General features: G+C 38.4%; 2 protein-coding genes across 2 annotated transcripts; both read left to right on the top strand.

Moving 5' to 3' along the window:
- Positions 1 to 3,337: 3,337 nt before the first annotated feature.
- Positions 3,338 to 8,301, top strand: LOC146709966 (complement C1q subcomponent subunit C-like). Its single transcript, XM_085457216.1, has 7 exons — positions 3,338 to 3,504; positions 4,299 to 4,416; positions 4,513 to 4,575; positions 5,072 to 5,225; positions 6,062 to 6,202; positions 7,427 to 7,553; positions 7,657 to 8,301. The coding sequence occupies exons 2-7, from the start codon at positions 4,311 to 4,313 to the stop codon at positions 7,789 to 7,791; spliced, it is 726 nt and encodes a 241-aa protein (XP_085313342.1). The 5' UTR covers positions 3,338 to 3,504; positions 4,299 to 4,310; the 3' UTR covers positions 7,792 to 8,301.
- Positions 8,302 to 11,879: 3,578 nt separating this feature from the next.
- Positions 11,880 to 16,032, top strand: c1qb (complement component 1, q subcomponent, B chain). The gene is made up of 5 exons (XM_085457217.1): positions 11,880 to 11,998; positions 12,428 to 12,593; positions 12,841 to 13,057; positions 14,618 to 14,738; positions 15,563 to 16,032. Exons 1-5 carry the CDS (start codon positions 11,996 to 11,998, stop codon positions 15,770 to 15,772), a joined length of 717 nt encoding a protein of 238 aa, XP_085313343.1. The 5' UTR covers positions 11,880 to 11,995; the 3' UTR covers positions 15,773 to 16,032.
- Positions 16,033 to 20,316: the final 4,284 nt, after the last annotated feature.

Here is a 20,316-nt window from a genome sequence, read left to right on the forward strand (position 1 = left end):
TATGGCTGCTCATATTAAACATCGTCAGTGTTTTAATAGAGGTCAATGTAAGGACAAATCACACTACATCAAATTCCCCAAAATGAGTGGTGTGATTTGTCCTATCCAGGTGCAAGTGATGAGATGGAGTGATGCTAAAATTTTACCCCCTGAGTCTGAACTCTCTGTGTAGAGATGAAACTCCTCCTATCTCTCTCTCTCTCTCTCTTTTTCTCCAGCTAAACAAAAACAAAACTGAGGTAATAGTCTTTGGTGCCAAAGAAAAACGATTACAGGTCACCAGAGAACTTCAATCTATACACCTAAAAACCACAATCCAGGCGAGAAATTTAGGTGTAGTGATGGATGCAGACCTAAACTTAGAAAAACACATTAAGACAATAACAAAATCAGCTTCCTGTCACCTCAAGAATATATCAAGGATAAAAGATCTGATGTCTCAACAGGACCTGGAAAAACTAGTCCATGCATTCATCTTTAGTAGGCTTGATTACTGTAACAGCATCTTTACAGGTCTACCTATATTTCACTCAGGCAACTACAGCTCATTCAGAACTCTGCTGCTCGAGTCCTCACTAAGACCAAAAAAGTGGACCACATCAGTCCAGCTCTGAGGTCTTTACACTGGCTGCCTGTCCGTCAGAGGATAGACTTTAAAGTTCTGATGCTGGTCTATAAAGCTCTGAATGGTTTAGGACCAAAATACATCAGTGACCTCCTAACCCAGTATGAACCTTCCAGATCCCTCAGGTCACCTGGATCCGGTTTTTTCTCAGTTCCCAGACTCAGAACCAGACACGGAGAAGCTGCATTCAGCTTTTATGCTCCTTATATCTGGAACAAACTCCCAGAAAGCCTCAGATCAGCTGAAACACTCAGTTTATTTAAATCCAGGTTGAAGACTCACCTGTTCTCAGCTGCATTTGAATAAAACACCAAATCCACACTGTTAAGCTTAAATTTCAAAACTAACATTTTAACTACTGATTTTATCTACTGTTCTGATTTTATCTACTGTTCTGATTTTACCTACTGTTTTTTTAATCAATTTTAAATCATGCTTTTTATTTGTTTTTGTTCTTTAATGTCTCTGTAAAGCACTTTGAATCACCTTGTTGTTGAATTGTGGTATATAAATAAACTTGCCTTGCCTTGCCTCTTTTTTTTTTATTTTATTTCTGCCCATGCACAAACAGCTTTTACTGCCCATCACCCTTTAGCTGTCTAATTTATCAAACAGGAATATTTCATGTGAGCCCCTCCTAAGGTGGTGAGGGAAGTGAAACATGTTCTGTTGTTCGCACTTCTTCTTTTGGTAAACTTTTGTATCTCAGCAGACCTCTAACTTCTGTTTGTGTGTACATTTGGTTGAATTGCTCAAATCTGTTCTTCAGATTCTGTCTTGAGTCAGAAACGTTTCAGAATCTTGTACTTTCATAATCCCACTTTTTATACCAGTTTCACTGTAGTGGTTCACAAACGAATAACATTCATGATTAGGTGACCTTTGTAAAGAATCAGTCACGCTTGGTCAGGACCCCAAGAGTCAGTTTTTAGGACCATGGGTTAAAATGTTTCATTTGGCATTAACTTTGTGAGCAGTTTGAACCAAATCTCAAGTATGTATGTCTGGTGCCTAAGTATCCCGAAACTGGGTGAAACTAAAACAATACTTTATACCGAAATAAACATCTCTTTGTATTTAGCTTGATGAGATGATGAGATTACAAATACTTTATTTATCATCAAATACTTTTTATATGATTTGAACCTACTGTGCGCTTACCTCTCATTGTCATGACTTCCTTTCATAGTAAAACCTACTTCACCCCATAACCAGCAGCAGGTTCAGTTTCCTCAGAGTCTCTTCCACCATGGACCTCACCAGCAGCAGCAGCAGCTTTATTTAGGTTACAGAATGTAAAGCAGAATGTGACAGACTATCACCCCGGAACTAAATAATACAAATACTTCCAAAATGTGAAGGCCGTCCTGTCTGCCATCACGCTAGCTGACCATAATGTGGACTAACACAGCTGTAGGTTTAAATACACTTCATTAGCAAGTAGCAAAATAAAAAGTAACACAGACAATACAATGTCAGTTTGTTTATTTAAAAAAGTAACTAAACTGATCACATTGCTTGTAATTTAAATTACACTGAAAAACGAAGAGCTTGGTCTGAGGGCAAAACAGTAAGCACAACATTATGAGTAATGCAGCAGGTAGTTATTCCAGGCAAAATGCATCACCATGGCAACCATAAACAGGGATACAAAATCAGAGCTGTTCCAAATCTAACTTAAACCTTAATCTTTTCCTAAATTGAGGTATTTTGTAATGCTTAAATTTAGCATAGTTCTTATATCCTCACCCGATCCATGTTATGAATATAAAAGTCTTTATTTATCCCAGAAGTCTGAGAAACTGTGTTACAACAACCAGTTACATTAAAAAAAAAACCCAAAAAACCAAGACATCAACAATGATACAAAATGTAGATTAAATATCATTTTAATGCAGATATTTTTGTATGATGCAATGTGATATTTTGTGTCCACAGAGCTAAAACACACGAGAAAGGGTTCATGCCTTATAGGTGGCATGCCATGGCATGCAGCACAACCTTTCACCACATCCACAGTGATTCTGTGTGAGCTGATGGAGGAATCCAAACTCATTTAAACAGCAGCAACAATGACAAAATCCCTCAGAAAGCAATGTAGAAGCCAATGATAATTCAAATAACAACATATTGAATTTGAGTCTTTGGCACATGCCAGTCTCCAAATGTTTTGACCTTTAAAGTGGAAAATATTAAGCTTGTGTATATAGAGAGGGATTAATATATAAAAGACCGTAAGGACAGAAAATCTTGATTAGCAAAATGGTAAAAAAAAAATCCCCAGTAAAATTCATGTCCAGAAAAAAGAATCAATAGATTAGAGGTTGTGATTATTTCATTGAGTCTATGTGGTGTAATATTTTAGAATCGTGGAAAGGAAATTGAGTTGAAATGAGTTAAGGAAAAAAGGTGTAGGGAATATTAGTTCAGTTTGTTCAGTTTGATGATGAATAGACAATGGTGTGGTTAATTTTGTTTATTTAATTGGATTTCTTGACAATGACAAAACCACCCATTTCCTTATGCATCACCAAGACCTCACCTGACAACTGCAAACATCTGAAATGTTCAGAAATCTTTTGGAAAGATTAAAAGAAGAAAACTGGAGCCTTTTTTTAGGTTCTGGTAACTTTGCTAACTTTCTAGTTTAGGATTTGCTTCTCTGTTCTCTCTTTCTTTCTTGTGCTTCCAGCTGTCAGTAAAACCCAGAAATGCAGAACTTCATTTGCTCAGCATAGAAAATAATCAGTGACGTAAAGTTGCTGAATCTTTGCTTTTGACTTTGGTTTCCTTGTGCGACTGTAACACGACTCCGAGCGTCTCTTCAGTTTGCGTTTAACTCATCGTGGTTGGTTTTATTCTCCCGTCTTTTCTCTCAGGTGAGGTTTCTACATTTATGATGAATTATCTGTTCAGCTACTGATTGATCTGTTTGTTACTCTGAAGCGTTCATTGAAAGGGTCTCCTGTTTCCCGTTTGTTTATTATGTTTGTGTGTCCCGTGCATTAACAGAGGAATTTAAATTCAATAACTGATTTAAAAAAACCTTTCTGTTTCTGACAAATAATTTTGCACTTGTTGCTATTTCAGCGCTTGTTTTTCTCCTTGATGTTGTCCTTGTTTCCTCCTCTCCTTTCATTCCTCTTTGTCTTTGCTTTCCTTTCCTAATCCATTCTCCTTATCCATGTGCCTAGAGCGATACATGACTTGTTATAAATGACTTATTGGCCTATAATCTGTGAAAAATATGACTAACATTTTTCTCATGAACAATATTAAGCTATTTTAAGCCAGAAAGAGTACATCTATCACAAGGTAGAAGCAAAGATACTGTTACATTTTGGGTACTTATCCAGGTGAAAAATGTAACTCACACTAAAAATGTCTTTTCAAGAGAGATCTGACCAAACATAAAATCACAGTTCTTTTAAAATAGCTTAAGGAATCAAAGAGGGTTTGATTGATTATGATGTCAGTACAATAATGTGGAGCCATAAAGATACTTGCAAAATATTCATTTCTTCATTTTATAGAAAAACCCTTCCTCATCACTACAGTCTATCTACCAATATAAGTTAAGACATTACTAATAAAAAAAACATCATTTTTCTCTTCTTTTGCTCCATTATTTGTTTGCTTCTCATCTTTTTCCATCACTTCTCCTCCCTCTCAGGATTTATCCATCATGCTCCACCATTGTTTCCTCACTGTTGGAGCCCTGCTCTCATTGGCAATATCCGGGCTAATCGCTATGGAGACCTGTCCAGCTACAGGGATGCCCGGAATGCCAGGCGAGTGCATTTTTGTGCACATGATTGTTGAGACTGATGTGTTTTTGTTCTCTATTGGTTTTTTGAGTTTCATTAGAACTTTCTGACCATCTTCAGGTATTCCTGGGCTTCCTGGAAGAGATGGTCGTGATGGACAAAAAGGAGAGAAAGGAGATCCAGGTATCTAGAACATAACTGTGTAAAAGCAGGTTATGATAAGGGAAAAATCATTTTGTCACCAATGTATCCTCTACAAAAGGAGAGAACAAACAAAGCGCTGTATTTAGGTCATTCAGCCAGCGCTTCTTAGGCCTGCCACACATATATTGCTGGGTCTTATCACTCACTTAGAAGCCTTCATCACCAAAACGATTCCACTGCAACCATAGATGACCATAGATGGCTCTGGAAGCAATCCCTGTGGCTAATGTTAGCAGCAGAGCTATGAATGCACAGATTCATACATCTGGACATTGGAATTATTGGGACTTGCACGTGATATAATCATCTGCAAAAGTCTGTCTGCTGAAACCAAAATGACTTCTGTTTAAGTGCTGGTCAGACTTACGGCTCCTGGATTAATTCAACTAAATGTCAGATTGTAATCCCTTACGTTACTGATCACCGAGGAAAGTAATTACATTAATGTACTAATGCTTCGAACTTGTTTCTTTAGGAACAAAGTTGCAAGGTGGTCTTGGGCCTCAGAAAGGAGAGAAAGGGGAGCTCGGGCCAGAGGGGCCCCCTGGTAAAAGAGGTCAGATTGGGGAGTCTGGGAAGCCAGGTACCCCAGGAACTGCCGGACCTCCGGGAGAACCAGGAGAACAAGGGTAGGTAAACAGTTCAACAGTTTACTCAGTAAACTGTCAAAGCTGGATTATACCCTGGCCAAATGAGACAACTGCTTGAGACCTAAAGCAGGTTAAATGCTTCTCCAGCTTTATGTGTGCTACATTAATTATATGAAACAAAAAAGGCCATTCCTTGATTTAACTATATGAAATGTATAACTGGTAATGAGTTTATTTTTTAAACCTATGTTTAATTCATTCATTCATTTTAATTAAATTTTGTGTAAAGAGTTCCAAATCAAAACAATAATTGCTTCAAGGCACTTCATATTGTTAAGTTAAGACTGTAAAATAATGTAGGAGCGAAGTCCCCCCCAAAATCAAACAACCCCTTATGAGTAAGCCCTTGACAACAGTAGGAAGGAAAAACTCCCCTTTAACTGGAAGAAACCTCCAGACTCAGGGAGGGACAGCCAAATGAGGGTTGTGGCATTTGGGAGGTGAGGGAGGGAAGGAAGACAGGACAAGTGGAAAGTGTGGAAGACAGCCAGAGATTAATAATTTCTCCACGGGGATCAATAAATTATACATTATTATTATTATTATTATTGTTATTATTATTATTATTATAATAAGTAATGATTAAATGCAGAGTGATGTATAAACATGATGAGAGTAAAAAGAGGTGAATGAAGAAGCAGAATCATGCATCATAGGAAGGCAAGTATTGCAAAGGGAGGATTCAAGATGAGAGCATTATGTTCACTGTTAAAAACAAAACAAAAAAACAGTCCACTGCAGTTGTTCTGCATTAATTAGCTGCTTTAAAAAAATGGCACCCTGTTCTATTAAAAAAATACTCTCTGTTGCTGCAGGGCTGTTGTAGTCCAGCAGCAGGCGGCCTTCAGTGTGGCCAGAGCGACAAACCAATACCCAGATAAAGCCAGCGTCATTAAGTTCACAGATGCAATCACCAACATCAACGATGACTACAACATAAACACAGGACGCTTCAGGTGAGACATTTTTCTTTCAGGCCAGACCGATCACTGTAGGTGTGTTTGCCACTTTAATATTGAATGATTAATGTTAGTTTTAAAATTGTAAAGACTCATTCGGCAGTGAAACGTGATGGCAACAATGATTCCTGCTCAAACTTTCATAATAATACATTTCACAATGATCATAGAGTTCAAGCACTCATACTATAACAATCAGAGACAACACTACCACACCATCATAATTAGGATTTTGGAGGACTGCACATGAGCATGTCTGCTATTTTATTTAAATAGCACCGAATCACAAAAACTGTTGCCTCAAGGTACTTTATATTGTAAGTTAAAAACCATAAAGTAATACAGAGAAAAAACTTGCACTTGGCGACAGAGTGAAGGAAAAACTCCCTTTTAACAGGAAGAGGCTCTCAGCAAAACAAGGCTCAGGCAGGGGCACGCATCTGCTATGACCAGTTTGGGGTGAGGGGAGGAAAACAGGACAAAAGACAAAATGTGGAAGACAGCCAGAGATTAATAATAAGTAATGATTAAAAGCAGAGCGGTGTATAAACCTGCATACATCAAAACACTCATGCACAGTTAATTCCAATCATCAAGCTCCACGTTCTTCTTGCTTCATGAGTTACACCAAGAGTCTTTGCATCCAGTCTTTGCGTCTTTCCCATCCACTCGATTCCCCAGATTTAGCACTCTGTGACTTCCTCTTGCCAAAAATCTTAACCTCCTAAGACCCCAGCTCTTCCATGGCATGCATTTTTAATTTCTCTTTGATATTTGGGGCATATTGGGACCTGATGAATGTAAAAACAAAGAATTACCAGAGGAGGTTAAGAGTTTAACAACAAAGGCTTTGAGGTTAGATTGGGTCTTCTACTGATTGCTCTAGAAAGCTGTCCAAATGTGCAGAAGCAAAGGAACTGAATTGAAACAGGCGTCAAAAGGCTTGAAACTTTATGGTCTCACCTTGTAGTTGCTGAGACACACTACATTGCAAAAAAAAAAATCACTCATCCATCCACATCACTGAACTGAGGGCATACCACCGGTGGAAGTCCAGTCCTGAAATTTCCTTGTTACCAAATATTCCAGAGTTAACTGTGAATAACATTTTGATAACTCCGCTGTTTTGAACAAAGTAATTCTGCCCAATATGACATAAGACATAAGAAACAAATCCACTTGTATAGAATCATCTTCATTGTGTTGTTGTGTCGCATGTAGGTGTCGGGTCCCAGGAACGTACTACTTTGTGTACCATGCCTCGTTAGATGAAAAACTGTGTGTGTTGCTGAAGCGTGACAACATGCTGCTGGCATCGTTCTGCGATCATCGGCAGGGAGGGAGACAGGTACAAGCATCAGACGATAACAATTCCTATTATTGGGTCAGAGTGTATTAACCTCTGAAATAGATATATCCTCCATTTAATTTTTGAACTCCGCTGATCCTAGGTGACTTCTGGTGGCCTGGCGGTGTACGTGTCAAAAGATCAAGAGGTTTGGTTGGAGACTAAAGACTACAGAGCGATGAGAGGAACACGAAACGGATACAGCATCTTCTCTGGCTTCTTGCTTCACTCTCACTGACCACCCCCAGGACAGGAAACAGAAAACAGTTTGACAGCTGAATGACTGAAACAACATGAAAACATTTTCTTACTGTTTCTTCACAATGATCATTTACCTTTGTAAAAGGCACAGAATGTTTATTTTTCATTTTCATTTTTATTCAGCGGCCAACATGCACCATTTTATTCTCTTTCTGCTGAATCAGCTCTGAGTTCCTATCAGTTGAAAAGCTGACACTTCAAATGGAGAAGATCTTTGTGTCTGTAACTGACTGTCGATGGTTCTGTCTAAAATTTGAAGTTTCTCTTGTTCAGTTTAATAAAGTTGGTTTCATACTCAGACTTTCTGCAGACTCAGTTGATATTAATGGGTGTGATTTTTAAATGCATTTCCAAACACAGTTTGATTTTTCTAATTTCCATCATTATCTCGAGTTCACATTTAAGCACAGAATGTCCCATCAGCTCCGTGCCTCGCTGTCACATAGTTTAAACAAACAAACTAAATAAAGAGCTGAGCATCAACCAAGCCTTTGTGTTGTTGTGATTCTTTGAATTAATGTCTCCATTTATTATATATTTTCCTTTTCTGTTCACTTCAAAAATGACCACACTTTCAATGATCACACACACACACACACACACACACACACACACACACACACACACACACACACACACACACACACACACACACAGCAAAGAGAACAAAATCAGTAAAAGAAAGTCGCATTTGAACAAACTAGCAGTAAAATTGATTGTCAGAGACTACATACATCATGAGGGAGAATACGACAAAGAATAGAGGGAGACAGACACAGGAGGGGATTAGGGCAGAGTGGACACACCTGGGAAAACAACTGGACAGAATCTAACCGATGAGACAGAGGAAGTAAAAGTGAACGCACACGAGAAGACGTAGTGACCAGGACTAAGACATAAGAAGTTGACAGAACAAACAAAGCAGAACACAGGGAGACCAGCGAGACACAGGGACATGACTGGAGATACAGAAATGGATCACAAAAAGAGAACAAACTAGGATATGAACAGACGACAAACAGAGGATATGATACATGACCTGGGAAAACAACAACATACTAATATTACCAAAAAACAAACTTAAACACAAAAAACCAAATACAAAAAAAAACTTAAAATACTGAGTTGGAGACCCAGGATGATGACAGGTACTATGTGATGTTCAATAAAACCTGTGGAATAGGTTTAGATGATTGTGGTGCATTAAGGTAACAATATCTATCCTCCACACTCTCAACTGCATGACCAGAGCAGAAATAGGGGATTTGCTTCGGTTGCTGATGAAAGGAAGACAGTCAGGGACTTAGTTTCCCCAGTATGAAGTGAATGAATGTGGAGGTGTTTGTTTACATCCAGCTATGAATGACTTATCGCACCATAGTTAGTGACCATGAGTGCACACATACATTACATTGTCAAAAGCATTCACTCGTCTGCCTTCACACACATATGAATGTCAGTGAAATCCCATTTTTAATCAGCTGGGTCTAATATGACGTCATCTGAGCTTTTGCACCTATAACAGCTTCAGATCTTCTGGGAAGGCTTTCCAAGTTTACAGCTGTTTTTATGGAATTATTGATCATTCTTCCAGAAGTGCATTCGTGAGGTTAGACTGATGTTGGATGAGAAGGCCTGATAGTCTCCGCTCTAATTCATCCTAAAGGTGTTCAATCAGGTTAAGGTCAGGATTCAGTGTAGGCCAGTTAATTTCTTCCACACCAGACCTGCTCATCAATGCCTTTATGGGCCTAACTATATGCACTTATGTGCAGTTACGTTGGAACAGGACGGGATCATCCTCAAACTGTTCCCGCAAAGCTGGGAGCATGAAATTGTCCAAAATGTAGTATGCTGATATGTATGTTGAAGCAACATGAGTTCTTTTCACTGGAGCTAAGGGGCTGAGCACTGTAGCGCCTCTGGGAAAAACATGCTCACACCATAATCCCCCCCTCCACCAAACGTGGCACAATGCAGAAAAGGTCTCCTGGCAACTGCCAAACCCAGACTCGTCCATCGGATTACCAGACGGAGAAGCGTGATTCGCCACTCCAAAAAATACATCGTCACTGCTCTAGACTCCAGTAGAGGTGTACTTTACACCACTGCATCTGGTGTTTTGCATTACTCTTGGTGAGGTAAGACTTGCCTGGAACTGCTGGTCATGGAAACTAATTTCATGAACTTCTCTGTGCTTCAGGGAATGGAGCTAATCTCAAGGCCAACTGAAGTTTCAAGGTCTTTAGCAATGGAGTTGGCGACCTGGACACTACATGTCTCAGCATCTGCTGACACTGCTCTGTGATTACATCCTACCACTTCGTGGATGATTTGCTGCTGCGATCTAAAATGCAAGAAATGAAAAGAGGATATGAGAAGAGAAAATGCCAAACTAGCAAATTAACAGGATGCCATTATTAAAAATAAACACCAGCTACATAATGTGGAGCAAATCAAATATTTTGTGGAACAGATACCAACATCCAGAATGAGGTTAGGAGTTCAGCCGCACACTGCCTGGAAACACTGTGTTTTTCTGACAATAAAAAAGAAGTTGATAGAAAAACAGAACAAAATGTTAATTTAGAGGAAAGATTTTTTTAATCAGATGCCCTCAGTGATGCTTCATCATCAATTCTTCATTTGGTGGAGACTTCTCTGACCTTATCTGAAACAGTTTGACTTCCTTAGAAGGTTTCAGAAAAAAATTACTTTCTTGGGTAAAACTGACTAAATGCAATAATCATAAAGAATCAAATGAGAACAGAACAAACAGGAAAAAGTAGATAAATTGAAATATATAACATGCTGGAAATTACTGGTAGAATGTAAATGAGACTGATGGATGTAATTTCCATTTTGTTTTGCTATATTTTCACTTCACAATATTTTAATAACAATATATATTTGAGCCATTTAATTCAAAAGTTCTTTATTGATTAAATTTGGACTTAAAAACATAAAAACACAAAGACACTGATCAACTACAGCTGTCTTTGTCAGGACATTTGTCAATAAACATCATCCAAACGGAGTTATCCTGGTGGATGAGTTCTAAGAAATTTTCCCCCACCCCCAGTTGTTATGAAGAAGGGGCCAAAATGTTTTGTATCATGTATTTCAGCTTTAAAGTTGCCACCTCTTTAAAAACAAAAAACAAAAAAAACAGTTATTTCCCTATAAAAATGTATTTTTGCTTCATGGATCCAATCAGTTTCGCATGGGTTGTAAAATGATATCTGATGTGATGATGTTGGTTTATATTCCTCCAAGATAAAAAAAAATAGTCTTAAACCAGTGTTGAATAAAAAATAAAACTGAATAACTTACGTTATATTTTTAGATGTAGCAGAGACAGGGCCTCACAATCTTTTTTTTTAAAACTGTAAAATCAGTGTAGCATTTCCAAACATGCAGTTAAGAGTATGTACAATCATATATATAGTTGAAAGGCAAATCATTTCTGGATGTTCATGATGCAAAAACAATAAATCTCTGCTCAGTTTAACACTTCAGCGCTTCCTCCTTGGTATTGTTCATAACCAATGTCAAATTAGATGTAACATTTATTTCATTCATTTTTTGTGATTATTGGGTGTTTCATTTTGAATAAGTATATCTAGAGATGCAGTGGTTAGTAATTTTACTTCACAGGAAGACAGTCGTAGGTTTTAATCTTGAGGTCTGTGGACTCCAGTGTAGTTTGCATGCTCCCCCATTTCTGCATGGGTTCTCTCCAGGTACCCCAGCTATTCTATTCACTTTTTTTCACACACCACCAAATCACAACAACATCATCATCTCAAGGCAATTTTCATTGCAAGGTTAAGAGCCTACAGCAATAAAGAGAAAGCCCAAATAATCAGACCAGACCATATTTCTCTGGTAACCTAAACGGCCTATTAAAGACCTGCTGCAGTATCTTCAAAACCCAATAGGGGGGCCACAGATTGGATTTGTCCCTGTAAGTCCCTACAGAGTGAAGAATTAGTGTTGTACCACAGAAAGGATTAATAGTGACACCAATAGTTTTTCTTCTTGCTCTCTTAAGTTTCACTTCCTCTTTTTTCGCCCGATTGAGCTGTGGCAGTCACAGTGAAGCACAACGAAAAGTCTTCATCTCCGCTCCCCATCAGCTTATCGCTCCGCTGCAGCAGGAAACACTTTATTACCTGCAAATGGTGAGATGATTTTTACAGATACTAAAAAGCTAGCCAGACAAAACTGTACAGACTTGTACAGAAGTGTTGGGTTTCCTCACATTTCTTGCTGAATGGTTGTTCATGTTGGATTCAATGGTGTCAATTATCTTTCACTTTTTAAGTGTAGTTAAATGTTTTAGAGTTCTTGTCTTTTACAGATTTCTTTTTAAAGACTCAAATGTACTTATCCTAAACATTTTCCTGTATTTTTTGTATTTTAATTTATTATTTTTGTAAGGATTCAATACAATCTTTAAAAAGTTATATCTTCAGTTTGTAGCTTGTCACTCCACTTAGATGGAAATTCTTCTGAAAGCTTTATTTTATTTTATTTTTATGTTTTGGTTTATTTGTTTTTTTATATGAGGGTCTATTTTTTTGAAAGGTAACTCATATCTGTGTGATCAGGCCCTCCAGTGGCTGAGCTGCAGTACTGCAGTGTTGCTGTTTCTGGTTCACATCACCCCAGCTGACATGCAGTCCTGCAATGGGGGAATCTCTGGGATTCCTGGGATACCAGGCACTCATGGGCCCAACGGCAATGATGGTGCTAAAGGAGAGAAGGGAGACCCCGGTGAGCGCAGACTGCACATGAAGAGAATAAATACTCAATATTAACTGTACACTATATGGAGTGCAGGTTTTCGTTCCTATTACTAAAACATCTATTTAGTCAGAGGACTTCTTCATTAACAGATTTAAAAACACTTCATTGGTGCATTTGCCAAGCTGGCCAAAAGATAACTGATTATCTTGTACTTCAGTTTCAATTTCCACTGATATTTTTATGCTGTGTAATAACTGTTTATTTGCATGAGCAGGTGAGGCAGATCATACCATCAGGGGTCAGAAAGGAGAACCTGGTCCAATTGGTCCTCCAGGGCGACCTGGACTGAAAGGGGACCCAGGCCAACCAGGCAGTAGGGGGTTACCAGGTCTACGCGGGCCGAAGGGAAGCCCCTTTGGCCAACAACAATCCTATTTCTCCTTGAAATCTACGACATCATCAGTAGTAGATACTCCCATCATCTTCAATGGGTCAGTGTGCTGAAAGTTTTGAATCTTCAGAATGAAAAAAGAGTGATATTTTATTTCAGAATTGCTAGGTAAATATAGAAACTACCCAAAGCTAGTGATAAGGAAACAAAAAGGGAAAAACTGTTTGATTGGATGACAGATAAAGTGACCACTGAGCACCTGATTAACTTAGTTATTCTATTTAAAAAACACTGACTAAAATAGCGGCATATAGTAAAGTCTCCACACATAACAAGTTTTAGATTTTTGTTTAAAAACATGAACAGTAAGTAACAGATTCATCAACACTGTGTAATCTTAGTTGAACCATAGACTGTATATGAAAGATGGCAATAGCTTCCAGGTCTGAAAAATGCAGCCACTGCTTAAACTTGCATTCTTTCTACTGGCCAACAGGGGGTGACTGGTCCAAAAAATCTGATTAATAGAAAAACGACACTCAGCTCCTTCGATTTATGACCTCATTAAACATCATCCTGAGGTGGTTATTGTTTCAAATAGTGTTTTTTTAAACTTTTTCAACCCAACAAGATGTTACTCTATTAAAATGTGGTTTTAATTAGAGTAATACACACTGGAGGGGGAGCCGAACCCGAATATGGTATTCGGAAAGGCACAAATAACGTGTTTTTTACAAATATTTATTTTGAACAAATATTTAAAAAAAATATTTGTGTTCGGGAATAAGAAAAACTTTATTATATTAAATTATATTATTATCTATTAAAAACCTGAGTTTCCTTATGAGACCGCAGAACATGACTAGATGAGTGAGTGACATGTGAAAGAGGTGACTGACACGCACTGCTCCACACAGCAACAGAAAAGGCTCGAAAAAAGAGTGAACTGCTTCACAATGTTTGCTGAATTGATATTTTTGTACCTGAACTGGGTTCCAGTTTATAACTTTTGCGAAGATCGGGAGATTATGCCATTGCGCTGCATCATTGACGTCTGCAGTTGGGTGCTCTGGTGTTCCTTTGTCTTTACATAGCTCTGTTAGCTCAGTAATTTAGACAATAGGCTGTTGACAGAGTAACGTTAACGTTCGGTTAAAAAGGTTAAAACAAGGTTAAAACAATGCTTGTGTAGTTGTCACTCATTAACTTAGCTGAAACTCCCCACATGGATTTGGGGAACCGAATAGAAGAATGTTGCTGCTGCTGAGCCATCTGGCAATGACGTTCAATGACGTTCCTTGTTACATGTTCATTGCTGGATTTATGGGAAAACATCAACTAATATTGCATATCCATAATTATTATAATGGATATAATTAAAGAATACTTACACTATAATGTTTGTTAAAAGTGCAACGCAAAAAAACTGGATTTTTACCCATTTTTAAAAAATATTACTCGAATACAAATACAAATACTTTTCCCTCCTCAACAAATACAAGTACAGATACAAATACCGGCTGCTTTGCACATCTCTAATACACACATTGCTATGAATAAAAAATAACCACAGCTCTTTGTTTTGTAAGAACTAGCACAACTCAAAACTTAAAAAAACAGAAAAACAAACTATCGTTGTTGATCTGTAAATCTCCCACAGACCAATTTTGGCTGAAGAGAATGAACTGTTTCGAGGAGAAAGACTGACAAATGATACAACGTACATCTGCACCAACAGAGGCATATATTTCTTCAGTTACCACATCTCAGGAAAGTATAAGGTGAGTATGAATAATTTATTCTTGTAAAACTACTCTGTATTTTCTGTTTCTGCCAAGTTCGTGTTTGTCCTTCTCCTTTTTAGTGTTCCAATATTGTATAGATTAAACTGCTGTCATGTTTCCTACTCAACTTTCAAGCTCAGTACTTACAACTTAAAGTATGAATATTAAAAGCCTCATAATAATTCCACCTGATAGTAAAAGGGAACAGTATCCACAATGAGAACATTGATATCAAAGATTTTATATATATATTTAAATATCTCTTGAATTCTTACTTGAAATTAAATATTTCTACATTAACAAAAAAATACTTCATTCTGGATTTTGATTCCAAATTGGGAAATATTCAGAAAACTATAAATTAATATGCATTATCAGGGAGGGGAAACTACAACAACTCCAGTGATCAAATTTCATACATTTTGATAGGTTTGATTGTTTGATTGTAAAAATCATTATTAGCAATGATTGTTAAACCTTTTGGAAAAAGCCTGTAAAAAAATGATTTTTTTTTCTCCATTACTTTATTTCTGCCAGTCTTTAAGCCAATCCTTGTCTTTTATATTTTTGTATTTCCTCATTATGTTGGAAAATAAATGTAAAATACACAAATCTTTTAGAATATAAAGTTGCGATGATTTCCATGATTTCTATTATTTACAATTTTGTTTGTTTTTGTATTATTTAGATTCTTACAAAAACAACTTTTGTAAAGTTTATGTAAAATGCAGTCACACCTCTTGAAATAATTCTTATATAAGGAATGCTTGTTTACAATCTTATAATAAATAAAATTCTGTGTGTGACTTGTGATCCTCTAGGTGTGCCTGAAGTTGGAGAAAAATGGTGTAAGTGACATGGAATTGTGTGACCAGTATAATGGGTTTCTGGTCGTCTCTGGCACGGCAGTTCTGGAGCTGGAAGTTGGCGACGTGGTCTCACTGAAGACAGTCAAGACAAACACCATCCTGACAGGCCAGGCCAGCGCCAGCACCATATTCACTGGCTTCCAGATCTTCCCAACCTCCTAAATCTGCAGTCTCCACAGTTTAATAAATTACAAACCTTCTGGGACAGTTAAAGGAACTAAATGATGTTTGTGTCTTCTTTTTTTTTTTTTTTGTGTCTTGTGTGTTTGTGTTTGTGTCTTCTTTAACAGAGCAAAGACTACCCACATTTGTAAAGGTTAGCTCTGTGTTGCAGAATTCATCCCATTACACTAACCACAAATCATGTTTTACTCATGCATGCATTACGGAAACACAGTAAACAATTCCCCAGTTTTACTTCACTGTGTCTGTAGTGTTTTGTTAAAGGTCCAGTGTTTACTGCTTCCACATTAACTGATATGGAAATATTACAATAATGTGTTTTAAGCTTCTTTAGTTCTTTTGTTTAATTATAAGTTTAAGTCTATGAACACATTTAATTTTAAGCTCTTCTTTCACATGCCCTCAAAGTTTAACTTTCTTTACTCATAAAATTACTAAATGTTACTTTCATAATATTTTACTATTATCAGATATTTTACAGGTTTACATGACTAGCAAATTCTTCCCTCTTGTGGTCAAATGTAAACACTCAAATGCAAATGTTTTTCATGTCCGCTGTGACACATCTTAAAACAGAATGAATTTTGTTAAATGTATCAGAATCAAAATCAGAACACTTTATTAATCCTTAAGGAAATTATATGGTTACAGTGGCTTCAAGACAATAAGAACAGTAACGCACTGAACTAAATTGAATAATACAATATATTACAATTATACAAAATATAAGAAATAGCTCTAATATATACAAATTACTAAATTATACATATCCAGAACATCACAGAGATTTAATATGTATGATTTACATTTTACTCTGAGCTGTAAAACTTGTCATTTGTTATTCTCACTGTAGAGGATGTGCACAGGATGTAACTATTGCAATGTGTACTGTGCATTAGATTAAGGACTTGTACAGGGAGATGGCCACAAGCAGGAATGATTAACTGTGTCGTTCAGTGGTGCGTTTGGGTAATCTCAGTCTCTCACTGAACATGTTCCTGTGACTGGCCAACACGTCATGGAGTGGGTGGGAGGTATTGTGCAGCATTGTCCTTATCTTGGATAACATCCGCCTCTCCTACCTTAAGGTGCAGTGGTATTTTTTTAACTCAGTCCAGTTTATTATCAATGTAAACTTAAAGGTCCTCCACAATGTCCGTATCGACCCCCTGGATTGAAACAGGGGTCACAGGTTTCCTGGTCCTCCTAAAGTCCACAATCAGTTCTTTGGTCTTTGTCATATTGAGCTGCACCACATGACAAAAGAGAACCACAGCCTGGTACTTTGTCTCATCACCGTCACTGATGCATCCAACCACCACAGAATCATCAGAAAACATGAAGATGGCTGGTCTCTGTGCGGTGGCTTAAGTCTGAGGTGTAGAGGGGAAAGAGGTTGCTGATTACCGTGTGAATGGGTGGATGACTGGATGTGTAAAGCACTTTGGGGTCCTTAGGGACTAGTAAAGCGCTATACAAATACAGGCCCTTTTTGTCAGACACACAATGCTGAAGACGCATATCTTGGTCTTCCTGTCAGAGAGGCATCTACCTGCATCACTATCAGCTTATCACTATGGAAGGTCGGCCTGATGGTATTGAATGCACTGGAAAAGTCAAAAAACATGACTCTTACTGTGCTCGCCGACTGGTCCAGATGGGCATAGACACGATTGAGCAGGTAGATGATGGCGTTCTCAGCTCGAGGTCGGGCTGGTAGGCAACCTGAATGCACACCATAAAACTAAATCCAGGTTCTTATTTCAATTTTTATATACCATTATAAAACTTTGGCTAAACCTTTTGGCTCTACAAATAGCTAATATCCACAGTGTACTTACTACTAGTCATTGTCTTGAACAACAATTTGAACAACACAATTTTAAAATTAGCTCCACTGACTCGTTCTTATAAGGTTGTTTATTACTCTCAAATTTCTCTCTTTCTGGGCTGGTGATGGGGACATGGAAACTTATTTTAAAATAGTGGTAAGTATTATACAGTGGGGCAAAAAAGTATTTAGTCAGCCACCGATTGTGCAAGTTCCCCCACTTAAAATGATGACAGAGGTCAGTAATTTGCACCAGAGGTACACTTCAACTGTGAGAGACAGAATGTGAAAAAAAAATCCATGAATCCACATGGTAGGATTTGTAAAGAATTTATTCGTAAATTATGGTGGAAAATAAGTATTTGATCACCTCAAACATGGAAAATCTCTGGCTCTCACAGACCTGTAACGTCCCCTGTAAGACGCTTTTCTGTCCCCCACTCTTTACCTGTATGAATGGCACCTGTTTGAACTCATCATCTGCATAAAAGACACCTGTCCACAGCCTCAAACAGTCAGACTCCAAACTCCGCCATGGCCAAGACCAAAGAGCTTTCGAAGGACACCAGGAAAAGTATTGTAGACCTGCACCAGACTGGGAAGAGTGAATCTACAATAGGCAAGCAGCTTGGTGTGAAAAAATCAACTGTGGGAGCAATCATCAGAAAATGGAAGACATACAAGACCACTGATAATCTCCCACGATCTGGGGCTCCACGCAAGATCTCATCCCGTGGGGTCAAAATGATCATGAGAACGGTGAGCAAAGATCCCAGAACCACACGGGGGGACCTGGTGAATGACCTGCAGAGAGCTGGGACCAAAGTAACAAAGGTCACCATCAGTAACACACTACAACGGCAGGGAATCAAATCCCGCAGTGCCAGACGTGTTCCGCTGCTGAAGCCAGTGCATGTCCAGGCCCGTCTGAAGTTTGCCAGAGAGCACATGGATGATACAGCAGAGGATTGGGAGAATGTCATGTGGTCAGATGAAACCAAAGTAGAACTTTTTGGTATAAACTCAACTCGTCGTGTTTGGAGGAAGAAGAATACTGAGTTGCATCCCAAGAACACCATACCTACTGTGAAGCATGGGGGTGGAAACATCATGCTATGGGGATGTTTTTCTGCCAAGGGGACAGGACGACTGATCCGTGTTAAGGAAAGAAAGAATGGGGCCATGTATCGTGAGATTTTGAGCCAAAACCTCCTTCCATCAGTGAGAACTTTGAAGATGGAACGAGGCTGGGTCTTCCAACATGACAACTTGCACAATCGGTGGCTGACTAAATACTTTTTTGCCCCACTGTATAATAATAAGTGACAGTAAACGATGAACAGTAAATTGTTGCTGATTGAATCTGGGTAAGTGTTTGTTGACAAGTTATCTCTCAAGGTTAGCTGCTTGATATTAATTACAGTGATATGACTCGTGACATCAGGCTCTGGCCATTGACTACATATAAGATGGAGCTTTTGTGGCATTAGTCAAGCTTCAAGGTGGATCCCTCTGTGAAACTGAGGGATGCTGTACTTTTAGTACGTCGCCAACTTCAGGCCCCTCTTCTGTGGAACCAGCTTCCAGTTTGGATTCAGGAGACAAAATCCTGCTCCTCACATACAAGGTCTTAAATAATCAGGCCTCATCTTATCTTAATGACCTTGTAGTACCATATCACCCTATTAGAGCGCTTCGCTCTCACTCTGCAGGCCTACTTGTTGTTCCCAGAGTATTTAAAAGTAGAATGGGAGGGAGAGCCTTCAGTTTTCAGGCCCCTTTTCTGTGGAACCAGCTTCCAGTTTGGATTCAGGAGACAGACACTATCTCTACTTTTAAGATTAGGCTTAAATCTTTCCTTTATGCTAAAACATATAGTTAGGGCTGGACCAGGTGACCCTGAATATTTCCTTAGTTATGCTGCAATAGACGTAGGCTGCCGGGGGATTCCCATGATGCATTGAGTTTTTCCTTTCCAGTCACCTTTCTCACTCACTATGTATTAACAGACCTCTCTGCATTGAATCATATCTGTTATTAACCTCTGTCTCTCTTCCACAGCATGTCTTCTATCCTGTCTTCCTTCTCTCACCCCAACCGGTCGCAGCAGATGGCCGCCCCTCCCTGAGCCTGGTTCTGCCGGAGGTTTCTTCCTGTTAAAAGGGAGTTTTTCCTTCCCACTGTCGCCAAAGTGCTTGTTCATAGGGGGTCATATGATTGTTGGGTTTTTCTCTGTATCTATGAAGCGCCTTGAGGCGACTTTTGTTGTGATTTGGCGCTATATAAATAAAATTGAATTGAATTGAATTGAATTGAATTGAATTAAAATGAAAACGTGAGTACCAGCTCTCGTGGGCATCATAATTACAACTAATGATAAACAAAACAACGATAGTGAATTCAGTGAGACCTAAAACTAGAAATTGAGACCATAAACGCATCAGAAATGTGTTTACTGAGATCATAAATCAGCTGAGCCGCAGCATCATTCCCTCATGGACGTCTAAATGCTCAGGCTTCTTTTGGCAGCCCAATAAGTCGCCTCCTCCTGGCCATGAGTAAGAAAGCAGGTCACAGTGGGTCGATTTTTTAGACACCATCCATCTTTTATCTGTGAAAAAAATATTTCCCCCCTCCTCGATTTCATTATTTGTTTGTTTGTTTGTTTGTTTGTTTAACTTTGTGTTGAACA

The sequence above is a fragment of the Copadichromis virginalis genome, linkage group LG5 (genome assembly GCF_057382275.1).
Source record: "Copadichromis virginalis isolate Kocher_CV1m ecotype Utaka linkage group LG5, C_Virginalis_male_GT1.1, whole genome shotgun sequence".
NCBI lineage: Eukaryota > Metazoa > Chordata > Actinopteri > Cichliformes > Cichlidae > Copadichromis > Copadichromis virginalis.

Excerpts from the sequence above, each read along its gene's own strand:
- LOC146709966 (XM_085457216.1), top strand. The coding sequence starts at position 4,311 with ATGCTCCACCATTGTTTCCTCACTGTTGGAGCCCTGCTCTCATTGGCA. Across the intron at positions 4,417-4,512 it reads AGGGATGCCCGGAATGCCAG|GTATTCCTGGGCTTCCTGGA; the intron begins GCGAGTGCATTT and ends GACCATCTTCAG. Across the intron at positions 6,203-7,426 it reads ATAAACACAGGACGCTTCAG|GTGTCGGGTCCCAGGAACGT; the intron begins GTGAGACATTTT and ends TGTCGCATGTAG.
- c1qb (XM_085457217.1), top strand. Across the intron at positions 12,594-12,840 it reads AGGAGAGAAGGGAGACCCCG|GTGAGGCAGATCATACCATC; the intron begins GTGAGCGCAGAC and ends TTGCATGAGCAG. Across the intron at positions 13,058-14,617 it reads ACTCCCATCATCTTCAATGG|ACCAATTTTGGCTGAAGAGA; the intron begins GTCAGTGTGCTG and ends AATCTCCCACAG.